Source organism: Amblyomma maculatum, chromosome 5 (assembly GCF_055883805.1).
Source record: "Amblyomma maculatum isolate TAMU_Amacu chromosome 5, ASM5588380v1, whole genome shotgun sequence".
Lineage (NCBI taxonomy): Eukaryota > Metazoa > Arthropoda > Arachnida > Ixodida > Ixodidae > Amblyomma > Amblyomma maculatum.
This window is the reverse complement of record NC_139348.1, coordinates 149763372-149783988: the sequence shown is the minus strand read 5'-3', so window position 1 is coordinate 149783988 and position 20617 is coordinate 149763372. Positions and strand designations below refer to the sequence as shown.

Genomic DNA, 20617 nt, shown 5'->3' with positions numbered 1-20617 from the left:
AGCTTTCTGCGGACAAAGCCACATCTTTTGTGATAACATTGCCATGCCACGTCACTCTAAACATCCTCAGCAAGGAGTTCTACCACTTAGGTTAAGCGTCATTGCATGCAAGAGTACCTGAAACATCGAAACCGCCGAAGGCGTCAACAAGGGATACGCCCAGTTGCTACTGTATCGAGGACTTAGCGTCCTAAGGAACACCGCTGATTTTCGGCACGAAGCTCAGGTGCTGGTGATGAACTTAACCGAAGAATGGTAACGTCTCAACAAAGGCATGATTGCTTTTCTCAACTAGCCTGCAAACACCCAGTATGTCTCTTGGAAGAAGGCAGCAGAGCAGGTACCAACACAAAACATAAGAAGTACACACAAACAAGGACAACGCTGCACTGACAACTATAAGTCCCCAGTAGCAAAAGAATACAATCTGGGGAACAGTGTGGTGATAATTCAATTCATACATTTACGAAGAAATACTTGCGAGTGAATATGAAAGTTATGTCTTTGCCCTTCCCGACTAACCAGCAGATGGTCCACTTAGGTTAAGCGTCATTGCATGCACGAGTACCTGAAACATCGAAACCGCCGAAGGCGTCAACAAGGGATACGCCCAGTTGCTACTGTATCGAGGACTTAGTGTCCTAAGGAACACCGCTGATTTTCGGCACAAAGCTCAGGTGCTGGTGATGAACTTAACCGAAGAATGCTAACGTCTCAACAAAGGCACGATTGCTTTTCTCAACTAGCCTGCAAACACCCAGTATGTCTCTTGGAAGAAGGCAGCAGAGCAGGTACCAACACAAAACATAAGTAGTACACACAAACAAGGACAACGCTGCACTGACAACTATAAGTCCCCAGTAGCAAAAGAATACAATCTGGGGAACAGTGTGGTGATAATTCAATTCATACATTTACGAAGAAAAACTTGCGAGTGAATATGAAAGTTATGTCTTTGCCCTTCCCGACTAACCAGCAGATGGTCCACCTAACCGGGACAGAAGCTTCACATTCTACATCTACTGAGCGCTACCTCAGAGCAGAAAAGACCAGATACACACTATTCTTGAAATTTGCAGGAAGGGTTTTCGGCAGTGCTGAAGGTGCGACGAACTCCATTGGCAAAGCACCGCATTTTCACTGAAGAACACTCTTGTTGTCTTTGCCAAAGTCCCTACTGTGTATCATTGCAAGAATGCAAAATCATCCTTGATCAATTAAGTAGAAGGAACAGTGTAATTAGATTGTCTTTGTTGTAAGAATGCAATTAGTGTAAAAATGAACAAAAGTAAGTCCCCAGTAGCAAAAGAGAATACAATCTGGGGAACAGTGGTGATAATTTGATTCATATAGTAGAGATGCCCGAGGTGAAATAGAGTAAACTACACAAGATACTTACGAAGAAAAACCCACGTGAGAATACAAAAGTTATATGTGAGAACGGACACTTCTTAAGAAATCTGCCACTTTAATGTCGAAACTTGCGAGTTTTATGATATGAAAAAGAAAACCATTGAAGAGACTCCGTTTCCTCGGGCCTCCGCAGCTGCTTGTGGTAACCTAGTTGTCGGGCTTAACCACCGGGTCGGGTGGTGGCTTTGAGGCGGCATCCACTGGCGGCGACATCTGGGTCGGATTGGAAGGCGGCGACTCGACCATCGACGAGTGCTCCCTGGAGAAGATGTCGAGGGCCGGCGGCACCTGCATGATCATTGTAGTGCTTCGGTTGTGGTACTGTTAACTTCTGAATGTTCACCCCAAATGGTAGGAGGGAAAACCTTTTAACAAGTTTTGAGCACAATAATCTTACTCCCAAGAAGATGTGCACAAGCATGCACACACACTGAAACCTAGGCTTTCTACTAACAACTGTGCCACCAGCGTTACAATATAGAAAAAAATTGCCAATGATTATGTTACTTCCTAATGCGAAATTTGAGCGCAGCTCATCTGCTGTTTCTCCTTTTCGATAGATTGTGGCAAAGATTTCGAGCAAGACACGTATGTACAATTACAGACTTTAAAATTTTTCACACTTATTCCTTCAAGAAACACTCCACAAACAGTTTTTGGCTCTCATGAAAGGAGCTTTGTGGTCGGAGAAATAAAGAGAGCAATTAAGTTATCGGAGGTTGCGGGAGGCAGCGCATGGGCCCATAGGAACGTTGCGCGACGAACCGATAGCAGCTACTGACTGATGCCGCTGACGCTGTTAGCGAGTGAAGAGAACGTGGCTCTGCGTTTCGGCTTGGGATGCACGCACCGTGATCCGCTGATAGTGAGCCGGCGTTTCGGCAACCAGAGAGCCTTCGCCGCCACGCAGGAAAAGGGGGGAGGGGGGTAGACGCAGTGGCGAACGGAGTATGCAGGAGCGCGCGCAGCAATCGGATAACGTACGCTCGCCGCTACGGAGGAAGAAGGGGGAGGGGACTTGAATCATAACACGCGCGGTCGGCGCTACTCAGGAAGAGGGGGGCTGAGCCAACAGCCTCTAGTGGCTGAGCTGGGGGGGCCGAAAGGAGGTGCGGAGCTGGTTACGAGGCCGACCCTGACGCGAAACCCAGGAACGGGCGCCAAATGCTAGGGGCACTTGGACTCTCGAAGAGCGACCAGGCAAAAGCCTTTGCAGCGCGGTGTTACGTAGCCCTCTACAACGGGACCTCTCTGTTAATTTTCACTCCCACCGTCCTTTGTTGCGTGTCCGCGGAGAATTGTGACATACTGCGCCTTTTCTTTCATGAATATCAATTTGAAACGCCGCTGATGCCTGTTGTACTGCTGATTGTGTGGCGTTCGAGGATGGGCCAAGTGAAAGGCGCCGCATGGACGCTTGGATCGGATGCCCGGCGAGGTAAGCTTCGCATATGCATGAATTGTCTGGTGGGGTAATGACCGGTTGTGACATCATTATGATATACTGGTTAGTGACTAGACGTCATCAAACTAAAGCGTTACGGACGCACGGACACGATCGTAGCCGCGAGCATGAGCCATTAAAGGCTTTCGCCTTAAAATACGCTTGAGGTTTTTCATGCAGTACCTATAAGACTGTACCTGAATGCAAGCTGCTATGTTCGCATCGTACCTGTTAGGTAGACCCTATGATTGCGTAATTTTAGCCAAATGCATAAACGCTTAGGATAGTACTTGAGCGGCATTAGACAGTAGGTCTTGTTGGGCTAAATTGCTCCTAAAAAAACTTTCTCCGAGATCAGTCAACGAATGCAATACGCCAGTTTCTGAATACGTGGATGGCGGCGGCGAATGCAAGGAGGAGTAGGAAGTGAGCAAGGCAGCGTTAACCCTCTAGTAGTCTCCCTTAGGCTCAGGAAACAAATGCAGGGAAAATTAGGGTCTTCGTTTTTTAGATACACGAGAGAGCCAACAGCCACTGACACAAAGGAAAGCACAGGAGAAAAATGCCTTATCTTCAATCGCCCACTTCTGTTCCCCATTTTCTCTCAAGGTACCACCAATGTTAAATCTCGTTGATATAATTAGCGTCGCGGTCAACCTGCTTACTAGGGCTAATAGCGTCGGTTCGCTGATGGCTAGCTGCTGCAGTGCGACTAACGACTGGCAGCGACTTCAATAAGTCGACGTCTTGGGAGGAAGGTCCCGTTTTCGGGGAACATTTCCCGCTTCATTTTTAAGTTGTATGACCGTAATGTACTTCGCGCCAAGTGGATCACCGCATCGCCTTTCAAGATACGTGTTGTATACCTTGGGCACGTCGGCAACGTAACGCGTCGAGCGGTTGGAGCGTTGCGAGCTCCTCGAGTCCGTGGACGGCCTCCGGATGAGGAGGGCAGGGACGAGAGGCGGCTCCGAGGACGACGAGCTCTTCTTGGTCGTGGCGATTAGTGAGTGCTGCTGGGAGCCCCGTCTTGACGAGCCCTTCGAGCCGCCTTCGGATCCCGACTTACTGGCGGAGCTGCGGCGTCGCTTGGACTTCTTGAGGCCACTCACCTGACTGCAATGGAAGAGGCCCGTTTCACCATTATGAATACTAAGAAAAATACTGGCGGCGTTCAAAACAGCTGGAGCGATGGGTTCTGGTTATATGTTCTCGCAGCGCTCATAGAACATGAATAATGGCTAGGTCATCGGTAAGAACGCTTCTTTGTTCTGCAAGCACATTGGAAGGGTCGCTAGTACCTCAGTGCAGACCACTTGGCAGGTGATGATAATGAGAAGGACGTTGATTACTGATTATTGCGGGGGCCTTCAGTAACATGTACTTGAGTCCTCCACTACGGCGTCTCTCATAGCCTGGTCTGCTTTGGGACGTTAAACCCTACAAACCAAACCATCCTACGATGACATCTCAAAGCAACACTATAGTGCTCTAGAATATTCTAGAGCACTATAGCAACACCGGGAATTCGAAATTCCGGACCACTCCTCGCCACCTAGCGGCCTCAGCGAGAAACCTACTAAACATGGTCAACGCAGTATTGCGCGCTAGGTATCTGCCACGCGTGGTCACGACCGCCTATATTTTCCTGCTTTGTGAAACGGTGTCTCGATTTTGACTCGTTAAGATGCCGCTACCACAAGATGAAAAAGGGAAGCTGAAAGAGAGCTGCTATATGTTCCATTTCACGTGCTGCATGCCTTTTTGCTGGAATGTCACCATTGTTGTTTTAATAGGTAAGTAGACAACGTACAGGACTATGTTATGGTTAAAAAAGAAACAGCGCTCGAAAGACGTGATGTAACCACAGTTATTAGCGCGAACCACTTCACTCGGGACGATTTCTTCATGGAAAACGCCAATTTACTCTGTAATCCCGAATTCAATGACGCATGACCGTTTTGTGATCACGAGGGTTTGTTTTGCAGGCGCGCTGTCATTGACAACTGAATATGTCTTATAGAGTGTGCAGCATGATCTCCAGCTGCTTTTACTTCGTTGTAACTGATGAGTGCGCTCGAACAGCTGGGAATCTCGCTCAGCGTGGCGTTTGTCATATAGCTACGATACGCGCAACACTATGTCGTAGATAGGATGAGCTGGTTAGAGGGTAAGACGTAGGCATCATAGGTCATATTTCTAGGATTGACATTTGCCTTATTTTTTCGGTATTCACCCCCTTCCCTCTGCCGCTTAATTCTCACTGCGATCACACAGTACCCAACTTTTGGTCTGCAAGGTGGTGGTGGTGAAAACTTTTATTGTCCGGAAGAGGCGACACCGGAGCTCCGGCACCGCTCACAGGCGTCCAGGGAGCCCGATGTCACCCCAAGAGGCAGGGGCTAGTAGACAAAGCGGTTCGCCGCTTCGGTTGCCAGACGGACAATGTTGGCCTGTGTCGCCGGGTCTTCGCTATGAAGCGCGGTCTCCCATGCTTCTGCGTCCTTGAATGAATTGTAGCCCGGGGAGTGGCTGCACTCCCAGAGGATATGTTTCAAAGTTCCGATATCGCTACAGAATCTGCAGAATTGGTCCTCCGGATTTCCAGTTTGCGTGAGGTATCTCCATCTGGGAGACATGTGGTTCTTGGCTTGCAGGCGGCGCCAGGTGACTGCCTCTGTGGATGTGAGGGACCTATCTGGGGGTGAATATTTCCGCCGTCCTAACTTGTAGTGCTCAATGACTTCGTTGTAGGTCGCGAGCGTCTCGACCTTGAAGTTAGGTTGAGGCCGGCGTCCCCCCCGGATAATGAGCGCTCGGGCAAGGGCGTTGGCCGCTTCGTTTCCTGGTATGTTGGTGTGAGCGGGGGCCCAGGTTAGGGTGATCCCTCTGTCTATGTTGCTTTTCGATAATATGTTCAACGCGTAGTGTGATATTTTGCCTTTGCAGAAATTCCTTATTGCTGATTTGCTGTCACTGACAGAGGCTGCGATTCGATCTGCGATAGCGGGTTAGTCCACGCAATTCATCACGAGCGGAAAACAAATTTTGCGCAAGTTCCGCTTTTCTAGCCCCGCCGGGGTGGTGCAGTGGTAAGACGCCCGACTACTGTGCCGGAGTTCCCGGGTTCGAACCCGACCGCGGCGGCTGCGTTACGATGGAGGCGAAACGAAGTGGCGTCCGTGTGCTGTGCGATGTCAGCGCACGTTAAAGATCCCCAGGTGGTCGAAATTACTCCGTAGCCCTCCACTACGGCCCCTCTTTCTCTTTCCACTTTCATTCCCACCCTCCTCCCTTCCCTTACGGCGCGGTTCGGGTGTCCACAGAGCAAGTGTGACAGTTACTGCGCCTTTCCCTTCCTGTGAACCAATTATTATTATTATTATTATTATTATTCCGCTTTTCTAAGAAAAAAAAAACCTTAAAAAGGCTGCTTGCTGCGCAGAATTCCTCGCGGTTCAAAGACGACACGGCTTGATCTACACACAAGTCGTCAAAGCGTGGTTTAGGAATTCTAGGCGTCAAAGCGCGTTTATGGAAATTTGGTTTTTATGAAGGCTATCTTGTTCGCCGTGTCTCACTTCATTATTTTATGCTGCTCAAATGAAGTAATTATTGTCGGCTGTAGAGTAATGCAGTGCTTCACCGTCCAAGCGACTGAGAAAAGACGAAAATGAACGTGCGGAGGGAGTTCGGCGAGACCTTCGTAGTGGCTTCCCTGTAGCACTGACCAAATGCTGCACACAAGGTTTTTATGAATAATTTGTTCACAGGAAGGGAAAGGCGCAGTATCTGTCACACTTGTTGCTGTCGACACCTGAACCACGCCATAAGGGAAGGGAGGAAGGTGGGAGTGAAAGTGGAAAGAGAACGGGGAGCCATAGTGGCGGACTGCGGAGTAATTTCAACCACCTGGGGATCTTTAACGTGCGCTGACATCGCACAGCACACGGATGCCTCTTCGTTTCGCTTCCATCGAAACAAGGTTTTCGCAGATTTCAGAAAAGCCGATAATATTAGCATATGCACTAGACAACGTTTTCGGATGCGTGGTTATCGGCTCCGATGAAGCAGTAGCGGCTGGCTGCTGTAATAGCTCGCCTTCGACAAACATCGAAAACATGACCCACACCAGGAACTGCGAACCCTGCCGCGGTGGTTCAGTGGTAAGACGCCCGACTACTGCGTCTTAGTACCCGTGTTCGATCCCGACCGCGGCGGCTGCGTTTTGATGTAGGTGAAACGAAGAGGCGTCCGTGTGGTGTGCGATGTCAGCGCACGTTAAAGATCCCCAGATGGTCGAAATTACTCCGTTGCCCTCCACTATGGCTCCTTTTTTCTCTTTCCACCTTCACTCCCACCTTCCTCCTTTCCCTTATGGCGCTGGTCAGGTGTCCAAGTGTGAAAGATACGGCGTCTTTCCCTTTCACTGAACCAATTAAAAAAAAATTAGCTGTGGCTTAGCTCTGGTTAAGCCTGAGTGATTACGAAAGCAATGCCTCCCTGGCTGCGCTTGGCTCTGCTGGTGGTTTGGCATGGCTTCGCCTTTTGTGCAACTAAGCGATTTACTCTGGACACAACATGGTTTCTACTGTTTGTTTATTCCAATGAACACGCTTTGGTTGTCCGTAAAGTAGTGACTCTTGGTCTGAACACTGGTAATTACATAGTCGTCCAAATGTCTATACATCATCAAGTCTAGACTGCTACCCCATTGGGTAGTACTCTTTGGTTGGAGAGGACACAGCTGAAGGTAGTACTTTTCGTCGAGAGCTCTTATGAATTCTGGGTCTCTCGTTGGGTCTTTGTTTTAGTCTCCGGTGCAGATGACCATTCGTTTATCACTTCGCTTCGGCAGTCCGTTTGACAAGATGGCCAGGGCTTCGTCGTGCTTCTTCTCTGCATACGTCTTTCTTCTTTTAGCAAGCCGTTCTTCTCTCCGGTGTGGTGGCTCTTCTACACGGCGCTTTATTCTGTGTAATTATATCGCTCTGCACTACTCATAGACGATTCTTCGGCATTCAGAGAGTCCATGAAACTACTCTCGCTCACTGAACATGTAGAACGCCGCCGGGCTCGCCATTCTGCGGCATAGGCGCGTTGCTTAGCCAACCGCTCTTGCCTTTCTTCATCAGTCTCCTTGGGACGGCGCCGGCGTTTGCGCGCAGCACGTCGCTCCAGCTCAGACATGATGGGGCGCCGCACGCCTGCGGCGCCCCGTTTATCCTCTCCTAGCGAGCGCCCTCACGCGGCGGGCTGAGGAGGTCGTCACGTGGTAGCCGCAGCTGGCCTCTGCGCACGCTACACATCTGCTCACCACATTCAGAGTTACGAAGACTGGACAGCCCCCAATACCAACGCCAAGCGCAAGCTTAGTGCCCTGCTAGACTTCATGTCGGAGTCTGGCGCCCTCAACCTCACCTAACCCACCCCCTTCCCCTCTAGGCCTCAGGTCATCCTCATGAATAAAGGTTTATGAATGAATGAATTAATGAATGAATGAATGAACAGCGCCGAGCGAAGGAACGACTACGACACCATACGACTACGGCCGAAGAGACGAGTTGGGGGTTGGTTGGGGCCCCTGCTCTGGTGATGATAACTATTTTCCACCAGAGTAGGAGGCCCCCAATTCCCGCCCCCGGCACGCAGGCCTAAGGGACGCGATCAGAAGCAGGCAAAGAGGTCTTGGCTCTTCGTGGCTTCTTCCGCCAGGCGGATGGCTTGTAGCTGTGGAGCAGGGACCTCGCTCCGCAGCAGGGCTTCCCAGGCTTCTCTACAATTTATATTTGTTTTAGCCCCTGGGGAACTAGTACATTCCCAGATTATATGGTCGAGGGTCCCTCTCTCCCCACAGTGCTTGCATTTATCGTTTCTCCTATCTTCCATTTGGATATAATATGCCCAGACCGGGTTTACAAAGTTCCCAGCTTGCAGGCGCCGCCATGCGACTGCCTCCCTATTGTTTAGACTTTTATCCGGTGGTGGCACCAGTCTCCTGCTTAACCTGTAATTTTGGAGAATCTCCGTATAATTTTGCAGACGCTCGTCCATGTTCCGGCAATCGGGCGGCTCCACAGTTACCCCGCTCTCTGGTCGTGATGTCACGCTGTCACGTCGTCGTGCGCCGCAACTGCGCCGGAGCGAAGGAACGACCTCCACCGACGGCAGAAAAGTGCTAGCAGTATTGCTTTCGCAATAAAAAATTGCAAATCGAAGTCAAGCAACAAGTGAAAGCATCCCCGCGAACCTGTACGCACTGCTATGGCACGGCCATCTTCGCTTCTGTTTGCACTGTTTTAAGACTGAGTCTTAACTTGTTCTGGATTTGCAATTAGTGTTCAACAAAAGCTTAAGAAAAGATTTGCTTTTGCACGCTGTAGCGATATACGGAGCACGCCTCTTTTGAGGGACTAGTAATTTCGGCCCTGTGGGCTAATCATGCATGTAAACGTGATTGCCTTGCGCTGATTACTGTGATGTAGCTAGTTTTCATTGTACGGTTCAATGTTTTGAGCCTGGTGACAGGCTTTAAACTTCCGAGTTTTCGGGTTGGATGACTTCCGGGTTTGAATTTGATTTGTGTATTTCCGGTGTATGCCAACCATTCCCTGCACCAAGCAGAAATGTATCTTAGACGAACCGAATGATGCTCAAAGTGTGGCAACGTTCTAACAAGAAATTGTACAATTTACGAAGTGTCAAATGTGCTGAATAAATAAAATGACGCGGCCTGACCAAAATGCCTTAAAAGAGTAAAGGTTTTGTAAGCAAAATTTGGAGATGGCATGGATAAAACTCGCCATTTTTCGAAGGAGCGGCATGAAGTATAATATTGCGATTATGATCGCCCATTACGATTACGACTGCCCATACGGTCACGATTGTCTAGGCCCCTGCGTGCGTTCACTGACAGCGGTACTTGTCTATCAGCATCGCCATATTCAAGTAAAGTCTATTTCTTCTGACGCTTAAAGTCTACCGCTTGGCAATCACTTCTGAGTATTCACCTCAACTGCATTGTGGTGGACGTCACGAAAGAACCAACGAAAGAAAGAAATAAGTGTCACTATAAAAAGTTTCGATATAATTACGGTCAGTTAGGGACATTTAACGTGCACTGACGTCAGCCTCCGTCGAAACATTGCCGACGCGTTCTGGATTGAACTCGGGTCCCCAGTATCCCAGGGCATGGCCGGGCTAAAGGGGAGAGAGGCGCAGCGCGCGCTCTCCCTCGAGACCGGCCATGCCCAGGGAAGCAGCTACTGGGCCATAGCGGCGGCCACCTAGTGGGGCACGCCTTCGAAAGAGTTTGGTTACTCCAAAGCTAACAGGAGGGTGATTCATTGCTCGTACCTGGAGTCGGTGACAGACGCGTTCAAGAGGGGCTTGCCCGCGACACCTGCTGCACCCCCCTTCACGTCGGCATCTGCCTTCGCAGCTGACTTGGATTCGGCCTTGACATCGGCGATTCCTTCTGTCACTGCTCCACCCGGCGGGGACGAAGCGGTTTCAGCACCAACCTAGGGATCAGACAAAATGGTCGTAGGAAGCAGCTGTTACTCTCCAACCTCGCGGCACAAAGGGCCTTGACAGAGATTGGGCAGCGGTTTCAGCCTCCAGTGTTACGGACTGAAGACCCGAACAACCCCAACCCTAACATTTTAACCCATTTTCTAGAAAATGGGTTAAAATGCTATAACATTAAAATGCTATAACATATTAAAATGCTATAACATTCATTTATAACTATAAATGAATGTTTTATAATACTACTGCCGTTTCGCCGCTAGTCTGTTACTGATGTCGTCTTTCGCGGTATAGTTTATATAGTCAATACACTTTAACGTGTCCGAGCTGTGAACTTACGGTAGAGCGTGTAGTTCAGGCAAAAGGATTGGTACTTTTTTTTGGTTTAGGGGTCTGCACCATGTAATCTAATCTGGGTTCTGTAGCATTTGTAGCTCATGTGTACGAATACCACATTCAAATCTTAGTGCAGAGAACCATACTACAAGCGCTGCGTGGGCCACAACTGAAGATATGTGTACGCGCTATATTAGCGGTACCATGCCAGGCTTTTAGCGGAAATGTGAGAAGGCACTTCATGCCCATAACGCAGCCTGACTTCGAGAAATATGTCTCGTTGAAATAATTGAACAATAGATATATAATAGGTGACGTGGTGACATATCTGACGTAATACCGTCGGACCAACTGCATTCATTCGCCTAAATTACATGTACTAATCCAGAAAAGAGGAACAGGAAACCGCGTGTCCTCGCGTTCAAACCAAATATCGTCGGTAGATACAGAGTATGTCGTAAGAAGGAAGTAATTGACGTAACTGATTTCATAAGGTTAAGGCTGAGCCGTCGACTGGACCGCCGAGAGGCCTTTGATTTATAGGGAGGGAAATGCGCGGTAACTGTCTCACTTGTTTTCTGTGGACACCTCAACCGCGCCGTACGGAAAGGAGGAAGATGGGAGTGAAAGTGCAAGAGAGAAAGAGGAGCCGTAGTGGAGGGCTACGGAGTAATTTCTACCACCTGGGGATCTTTAACGTGCACTGACATCGCACAGCACACGGACGCCTCTTCGTTTCGCCTCCATCGAAACGCAGCCGCCGAGGTCGGGTTCGAACCCGGGTACTCCGGCACAGTAGTCGGGCGTCTTACCACTGCACCACCCCGGCGGGGCGGACCGCCAACTTTGCGAGCATGCTTTTACCTCTCGACCGCCGAGAGATAAAAGTATGCTCGCAAAGTTGAGTAGCGGAGGGAACGCCGTCACGGGGGTAGCTTATGACTGCTTTACTTGTTCATGTTAAGCTGTAGCTCAGCCGTTGTAGGATTTGTGCTTTTTCTTTGGACCGCTTGTTAAAGTGGAGATAGTGACAGTATTTCAGTTTTCACTCTCCAACGAATATTTGATGCATGAACGATTCAGATTGATTGACTAAAACTTTAATTTCCACCGATTTAGGAGGCCCCCTACTCCCCGCTCCTGGCACGCAGGCCTGAGGAACGGGGGCTGGAACCTCCGCGACTAAGAACTGGCGAATATACATTGGTTATTCGCAGCCTCAGCTGCCAGGTGGACGGCTTTTTGCTGGTCAGCGGGGACGTCGCTTCGCAGCAGGGTTACCGAGGCTTCTCTACTTTTAATGTCCCTAGCGCCCGGAGACTTAGGGCATTCCCAAAGTATATGGTCGAGGGTCCCCCTCGCTTCGCAGGCTTTACATTACATCACATGAAGTGATGACTTTAAAGGCTATAATAATAATAATTAGTTCACAGGAAGGGAAAGACGCAGTATCTGTCACACTTGTTTCTGTGGACTCCTGAACCGCACCGTAAGGAAAGAGAGGAAGGTGGGAGTGAAAGTGGAAAGAGAAAGAGGAGCAGGGAAGGCTATGGAGTAATTTCGACCACCTGGGGATCTTTAACGTGCGCTGAAATCGAGGTGGTGAAGGGTGGCAGTTCCTGGCCCTACGGGGCTGGGACGGTAGGTCGACGCCGCTTGCGGCGGGGTTAGCCAGCCACTGATTTTTGTCTGTTGTGGGCCGTCGTTGCACCTGCCACCGCTTCGGATGTGGCGGACGACGGCTGTTGTTGCGGCGCGCGTCTTTCTCTCCCTCTTCTTTTTTTCTTGTCTATCTTTTCTTCTGTCCGCACGAGGCAGCGGAGGTGGCTCAGCTACAGAGCCCGTGCATTGTCTTTTCCTTTTTCCTACAGCCACAACAACAACAGCGCTGACATCGCACAGCACACGGACGCCTCTTCGTTTCGCCTTCATAGAAACGCTGCCGCCGCGGTCGGGCTCGAACCTGGGTACTCCGGCACAGTAGCCGGGCGTCTTACCACTGCACCACCCCGGCGGGGCTACAAAATGGTTTTCTGTAATCTCTCATTTCGGCCAGTATTTACAGCTCTTAGGAATAAGCTTGGATTAAAACGAGACGGCATCCAGAGGCCAGTTGGCAATCCAGAGGGTGCAGTAGACCTTAGCTGCACGCTCCGATGCACAGTTATAATGACAAGGACTATCGAGCGAACAGTGGGGTAAAATATGATCTAATCGAGCCATGCACGATCACTCAGTGACATGGGCATGGAGGAAGGAAAGAATTTAGAAGAACTTAGGAGAGGCCCTGACGTCATTTTTTTTGAAGCTGGCGCGGCCGCGCCGCGGTCGGATGCTGCAGCGTCTCTCCTCCTCCTTTACCCTCCGCATTTTCTTTCTCCGCGACAACTCATGTACCAAGGGCCCTTAACAACGCTATTGCTAGTGGCCGGAGTTATCATAGTAACAGCGTCGCCGTTGCTAATGGCCCGACTTGGCTATCCCTAACTTTTGACGTCACTTCCGCCACACTTTCTCCAATGCATTGGGAATGGCAAGGGCCTCTCCTAAGTTTCCTTCCTCCATGGACATGAGCATCAAAACAAGCCTCAAAAGGGAAGCCTCAGTACCAATCCAATCTAATGAGAGCTGGATAAGGCTGATTAGATAAATGGTGTTGGTGGCGTTGCGCCACGGCGGGACAGACTCCGTCACAGTAGGGTACTGACTTGGCTAGGACCTTTATGGTCCACTTGGTAAAAAAGGGAAGTCTTAGTACCAATCCAATCCAATTCAATCCAATAAGTCTATATAGCTTACCACCGACGACGTTGGAGCAGGTGACAGTGCTGCTACAGTGGACGCTCCGACTTCAACAACGCCCGCCAGCGGCTGAAGGACCCTATCCGCACTTGTCTGCACAGCGCTGTCTTTGCGACTGACGCCCGCGACCGACATGGAGTCAGCGGTGCTTGGCGGCTTGATGCTGGGTTCAGCCATCGTCATGGTCTCCTGGTCTCGCATCACGCGGTCGCGGCGCAGGCGCCGCAGAAGCGTCCACACCAGCACAGCCAGGAGCGCAGCGCAGACCGAGAACAGCACGAAGGAGATGATGTCGCGGAACGGCTCGTCATCCATGATGAAGGTCGCGGCTTCGCTGACGGCGCTTGCTCGGAGGAAATGAAGCGCTTGGTTCCGGCAACAGCCAGCCCTTCTTCTTGGCGTCTATCTATCCTCGTGCTGGAGGTCGCGCGCATCCAGTCGATTCTTGCCCTCCTCCTCTTCTTCTTCGCGGGCTTTTGTAGAACTAAGAGTGCGCCTTTACTTGAAATCGTACTCACGTATCATTTGCGAGGTTTTGTCGTGCCACGATAAATAAACCAGAATATGGCATCTGTCAGTAGTCCGGTTATCTTTCAACTGTGGACTATTCTAGGCTGCGCGCAAACACATGACATATGTCACTGCTGAACTTATGGTTTTGGTTTATGATCTTAGAGGTATTCAGTATAATAAAAAATCAGTTAATTACTTGACGACTTGCAAAATGGGCGCACTCTATGCTTCTCAGACTATTTTGTGTGTGCATGTTCCTGCTTTTGCGTAGCAATATTATTTGTGCGCAAACACTCATATTGCCATGCCTATCCTTAAGGTCATGTTGTGCGTGATCGGCGCGCGGCCGGCGAAGCAGTCGCTACAGCTGCTGCGACGCCAGCTGTTTTCAGTTACCGAAGCGGTCATTTCTCTTCTTTTGCGTGGAAGTTTCTCTGCGACATTACTAACGGTCGCATCTAAAGCGATGGACAGAAGAAGATACGGGGCGCATTTTCTCTTGAACAATATACGTTTATTCACTCGCTCATTTTGGCACCAGATGAACGGGCTTCGACTTGGAAAGGGCCTTGAAAGCGCTGTTCATCCAGAACACCGTACCCTTGTCGCAAGGCCATAGGTTAAACTATAACTCGAGTTGTTGACATTCTAGTGGAAATAAGGAAATGGCACGTAGTGCGAAAAGAGGATTATCGATGGTTCAAAAGGGTAACAAATTGTATACCAAGAGTAGAATTTATGATCTTCGTTGTCCTTGACAGAGGGTTCCGGAACCCTTTCTGTCATGGAGTTTGGTGTGGAATAAGACTAGGAGGCGTACTTGAAGGGGTTGATAGCAGATCATATATTTACTGTATGACATATATGCAGAGTAAACCCGGAAGCGGAAGTGAATTTACGAAAAGGAGCGACTTTGCTCTACTTTACTCATCGATCTAACTGGTTAGAGCCGTTGCAGGCTATGTTGTATGTGGTGGGATGCATGACATACTCCGTACCGTGTGTAGCGATTGTCTAATGATTGCCTCACCTCTTTTTGTTATATTATCTGTAAAAAGTATCTTATGGTCAATCTTTGAATGATGAGACAGGCATGATGCACATATACACCTTTGAAAAGCGGTCAAAGCCACATCTTGTGAAGATTTATGTCGAATACTGGGCGGGCGTTAGAAGAATTGATTTTCTTTGATGATAGGATGAATTTTTCATTAGATTATTAATTTTTTAATCTGCCCACTGCACTGCATTGTGACTTACCTTTCTGCAATAAATCTTAGCTCATTCCTTCTGAATGACTTAGTGACTTAGTGGTTAGGGGTTTAGGTGGTTAGGGGTTTAGGGTGAAGTACTAAACCAGATGGCGTGGGTTTGATCCCCGCCTCGGTTTGATCCCCGCTCGGTGACACAGCAGATGCACCACAGGTGTGCATCTGCTGTGTCACGGGAGCATGTTTGACAACCACAGATCTTCGAAAATGCCGAAGCCCTCTATCTTGGCTTTCTGGAAATAAATATTTCAGCCAACATCAATTCTTTAAAGAAATCGCTGTAGAGAAAATTTATTCAACTGTACACAAATACCCGAACTGAACGTCGCGTGAAACAAAAAGGAGTTGTACCTAAAGATTTACATTTGGGTGTGTATCAGCGTTTAGCAAAGATTTTTTAATGATACTGGGATGAAATCTGAGTAAGAGTAATTTTAAAATACAAATTCGTCGCTACGTGTGGCACTAGGGTAGAACAGGCTTACAAAATAAAAGTTATAAATGCAGGTGCAGCCACTTCAGTTACCTCTCTGATTAACGATTTATCTCTTACAGATCATTATCTCTTAGCCTCCCCTGTAATTAGAACGAATTTGAGTGGCTGAGCAGAAGGAACAAATGAAAAAAGCGTGCAGACTATTCGCTTCATAACTGTGATGAAGGGCTCAGAAAGCTAGATAATAAGACATGGCTGCACGCTGTCTCAGACGCAGAACTACCAGGGCTGATACCACGAGCGCGGATGTTCACCACCATGGAACTGATTTGTGTATCCTCGGTAGGAACCACCGTTTCCGTGGCCTCCAGAAAGATCGGCACTCGAACGTCGGCGATAACTGCGACGGCGTCCGTAGTCGATTCCGTAGCGACTCATGCGAGATGAGCCGCCATAGCGGGGTAGACCGTAGTCGCCGCCGAACCGCGAAGAGGTGGAACCGCCCTTGTTGAAACCGCCGGCACCTACCATGCCTCCTGTGCGTAGCAGAGTAAAAATGAGAATAAATTATTCTTCCATGCAAAATAAATGCCACCACAGTCAGAATCACTGCATCTTTTTGCAGCAGCTCCTATACTGTTGTTGTGTCAGTAGGAGTTTTAAAGCGTCACCTTCGCTCTGCATCTCAGCATGTCAAGCTCCTCGCGTACAAATCACTAGTTAGATCAAAATTAGAATATCCATCTCCCATCTGGTCTCCGAAACAAGCATATCTCTGTAATTCAATTGAAGCAGTTCTAAACCGAGCAACTAGATTCATTCATTCATCGTATTCCTTCGTGATTATATTGTTACTTAGCTGTATTCGCTGTTCGTGATGAGGATGAAGAAGTGCAACAGACTCCGGGAAGACGACGTCGCTGAGTGTTGTGAAATCGGTGCCCTCATCAACGTTAGCTGCGCGGAGAGCTTTCGGACTGTAGATCTTCTACGTAACAATATTATCCTTAAAATCACAGTCCAGCCTACCTACCCTTGCTCATCGTCGCTACATTGCTAGTTTATGTTTGTTTCACAGGTTTTTTTTTTTTTTTTACTCCGAGCTACGACAGGAACCTCACATCTGCGCACCCACACCACTTATCTCCCTCCGCACCGGTCATCAGCAGCAAGTGTCACGACTTCGCGCCCGCACCACTACATTTTCTTCATCATTCTTCCCCCGGACTGCCAACGACTGGAACGGCCTTCCCCGAGAACTTGCTGCTATCACATGCTCATCTTTATTTCTTGGAAGGAGCGCGTGTGTACTTGCTTAGTGAAAATCTTGTATTTGTATAACTTACACATATATGTTACCTACTCTGTTTTTCATTTCTGTGCGCCCCACCCCTTATGTAATACCCTCTAATTAGGGTCTTTAAGATATTAAAGTGAAGTGAAGTGAAGTATACGCACTTCAAACACAGTCTAACTCCAAAATTGTACAATTATTACTTTCCCATTTTTGTCAAACATTTCCCTAGGTTTTGAAAATGCTTGAATTTTTACGGCAGTTTTGTCGTGAAAAATATAAATTCACTCTTAATTTGTTATTCAAATTCTTGGACGTGACAGAGATTATTGACATACCGCGCTTTTCAAGTAACACTCAAAAATCCTTAAAATAAGTAAGTTCTGAACAGAGCAAATTTGCAGAATCAAACTCTCAGGCATGTCGGACATACTATGCTGCAAAACGCTTCTAATTATCCAGCTAATTATTACCTTTTTGATTTACACACTTGTGTGCCTAGTCCCAATCGGGAGTTCGGAATCGTGAATAAGATATATGCCGTGTCAGTTTTTGAAACGAAGGAAAATTCATTTTTTAAAGCCTTGCAGCATGAGGAAATCCGACGCTTTTTTTTTACGCAACCGATACTGAGAGCAAGAGACGCACAGGAATTTCGATACAGACGTGACGTCCGATGATGACGTGTGCAGTGGCTACGGCGCCAGATTCGAACTGCCTGTTCTACAGCGAAGTGTCATGCACTTTATTTCACCTGACGATGTAAGAAATAATGACCACGTCATGGCCTTCCACTTGTACTAATCTCCGAGGCAAAACAATGTGCATGACGTGACGCAGTACCGGTTGAAGCTTTGTTTAAAAAAAACAAATACTAAGGCATAGTCTTGTTCATAGTTTCGAATTCTCATTGGGTCTAACCAACCAGCAGCGATAATTACCAAATTAATTAGTGGCGTCCAGCGGATTTATTACGTAATTAGAAGCATTCTGCAGCCTATCTTAAATATGCTTTTTAACGCACTAGTATGCTAAAGGTACCTTTGCTTTCTTCGTCGGAAAAAAAGTACAGAAAAAAATTTCTGTCGTCACAACAGAATTTCTATGCCGGATTTGACAGTAACTCTATAGTGACGTCAGTAATTTGTGTAGTAACATCTGAATTTTCCGTTGTTACAACAGAAACGTGCTACATAGCTACAAACGACAGAAAGGTACCACAAGAAAACTACACAACTACAAAAAGTACTACAGAACTATAAAAAATTGTGACGGTTGGACGGAACGGCAGAATAATTCTTTTGTATTTTGGCATGGTTCTGTAGTTTGTTTCTTTTTACTGAGAGCTCTGACACGCAGTGTACATAGTAACCGTAGTTTAACTCATATATTTTTTTAACTGGAGATAGTTAACTCACAATATTTTAGCTAGAGATAGCTGTGTCTGTGGTTCTTTTTATTCAACTTTGTGATGCTGAAGCGAGCGTGAGTGCCTGAGTTGCACTGACTAAAGGTTTGGCGCCATCTTATATACGCTATATTTATCAAGGCGTGCAAATCATATTTATTCCATTTCGCGTATGATGAGCAATTCCCTGTATATGTCTGCGATTTCTTCGACATTTATGCTGCCATGTTGTCTATTCCACGACGGAGCAGTCATTTGTCATTTGAAAAAGGACATCTTTAGGAACAGCATCGGCTTGCAGCCTAAAAATCTGCTACTTTATGTGAAAGCGCTCACTCTCTATCGAAGTTTGATTTCACGAGGCATCAACTGATGACAATAATCCACAGTATTGTCTCTGAGCCCTTACTTTATTCATTTAGGTCCTTTTTCTTTTCACAGGTGATGAAAAAGTGGTCGGCAATAAAAGGAAGCACTTACCAGTACCCTGATATGGGCCTCTATTTCCCAGGTGTCTCCAGTCCTCCGCTTGCCAAGGTGACCGATACGGGTCGTACAACAAACCACCGTAGTAGTTGTAGGAATCCCAAGGCGAGTTGGAAAATAGTGCCTGGCAGTGAATTACAGAGTTTCGCACAAGGGCTGTGGCCAATACCACCGTCCAGAACAGTGTCGCTCCCATGACGGTTTGACTACGACGCGATAGCGGCGAGCGCTGACTGTAGGCCAATATGTAACCGCACCCAGCGAATGCGCTCGAATATGCTGATGTTCTTGAGCTGGTGACATTCAAACGAAGATAAACCTCCGCTTAGCTTCTTCCCTATTTTACTTTGTCCGGACAGCAGCTGTTGCTATTGTTAGACTGTCGCGCGTAGAAGGACGATGACAGATGCGCATTGGTTAGTCCGACTTGTGTGCGTCCTCGTATGCCCTGCCTCAGACGAGGCCTAACTTGGTGCTTTGTATTTCCGAACAGCAATGTACCTGCGCTGAATGTAGCTCAGAAAAAGGATTTTCAGCAACACTCATTCGCTTAAACGCATGTAAGGGCCATGCCCCGTGTCGGATTTTGCAGACGGAGGGAGAGCCCTTTGTTGGGAGAAAGTACGTGACATACTCAAGCAAGGTGCTTTATATGCACCTGATATACTGATATACTGACACACCTGATATACTGCCGCAAACGAAGATGATGCTGAGCAGTTTAATGTATATCCAGTCAATTTTACATCTTTGGGGTTCCTACGCCCTACTAATATTATAGAATGAAGGCAAATGGCGTGTAATGTCGAAAGTTACCTTTTTTGCAGATACACCGTGGATGCGATAAGGCAATTTTGTTTCTGTTTTATGTCATCACCCCCTCGAAAAATGAAAATGATTTTGCAGTCAAATTTATTAAAACTATTATTTAATTTTTTTATTTATTTACATCCTCTTGCAGGCCTCCAGGAAGGCATCGTGTAAAAATGGAAGTGGGGGGGGGGGGGGGGGGGGGGGAGCGTCTGCAACACATATACATAACAGTGCCAGATAAAGTAGCAAAAACCCGCACTAACGAACACTGTTAAAGTAAAACAATATATTAAATGCTAACACAGCAACCAAGCAGAGGAAACAAAGCAACCTGGAAAATATACTTATATCAAGAAACATGCATAAAAGTAGCCAGTTGATAAAACACATTGCATGGCTGCAGAAATGAAACCAGTACCAAGCTGGCAACCGCATAAGATCGAAAAGGGGAAATAATGAAAACAAAAGTCATGGCATCAGGATACAAGTGGGAACATCCCACGGGTGTCGATGAGATGTTTGACTGGATGATCATGGAAAGTTTCACGATTGTGCTGCGAGCCGATGTGGTTTGGAAGGTCACACTACAAGCGTATAGCACGGGTGGAGCGCGGAAAAGTTAAATACTTGTATAACAGAAGTTTGCGTTTGTTCTGGATGACGAATAAGAGGGTCTTTGCAGGTGCGATAATGGTGAGCGAGTAGCATGAATTAATTTGTGAAATAGAGGCAGAATGGCAATATCTAGATGTAGTCTGAACGGGGGGAGCGGTAGTTCTAGCTTTATTTTTGTTATACTTGAATGATAACTATAAATTAGTGAAACGAAACGACTGGCTCTGTTTTGGATTGATTCTAACAAATCGACTAA

The 20617-nt window shown here is 47.7% G+C and overlaps 2 protein-coding genes across 2 annotated transcripts; both read right to left on the bottom strand.

Annotated features, from left to right (window-relative positions):
- Positions 1-1408: 1408 nt before the first annotated feature.
- On the bottom strand, positions 1409-13840 carry LOC146189935 (uncharacterized). Its single transcript, XM_084605386.1, has 4 exons — positions 13523-13840; positions 10214-10380; positions 3724-3973; positions 1409-1701 (listed from the first exon to the last, which is right to left on the bottom strand). Exons 1-4 carry the CDS (start codon positions 13838-13840, stop codon positions 1561-1563), a joined length of 876 nt encoding a protein of 291 aa, XP_084461512.1. The 3' UTR covers positions 1409-1560.
- A 1628-nt stretch (positions 13841-15468) lies between these two features.
- Positions 15469-19231, bottom strand: LOC146189934 (uncharacterized). Its single transcript, XM_084604662.1, has 2 exons — positions 18928-19231; positions 15469-16281 (listed from the first exon to the last, which is right to left on the bottom strand). Exons 1-2 carry the CDS (start codon positions 19127-19129, stop codon positions 16025-16027), a joined length of 459 nt encoding a protein of 152 aa, XP_084460788.1. The 5' UTR covers positions 19130-19231; the 3' UTR covers positions 15469-16024.
- Between the last annotated feature and the right edge of the window lie 1386 nt (positions 19232-20617).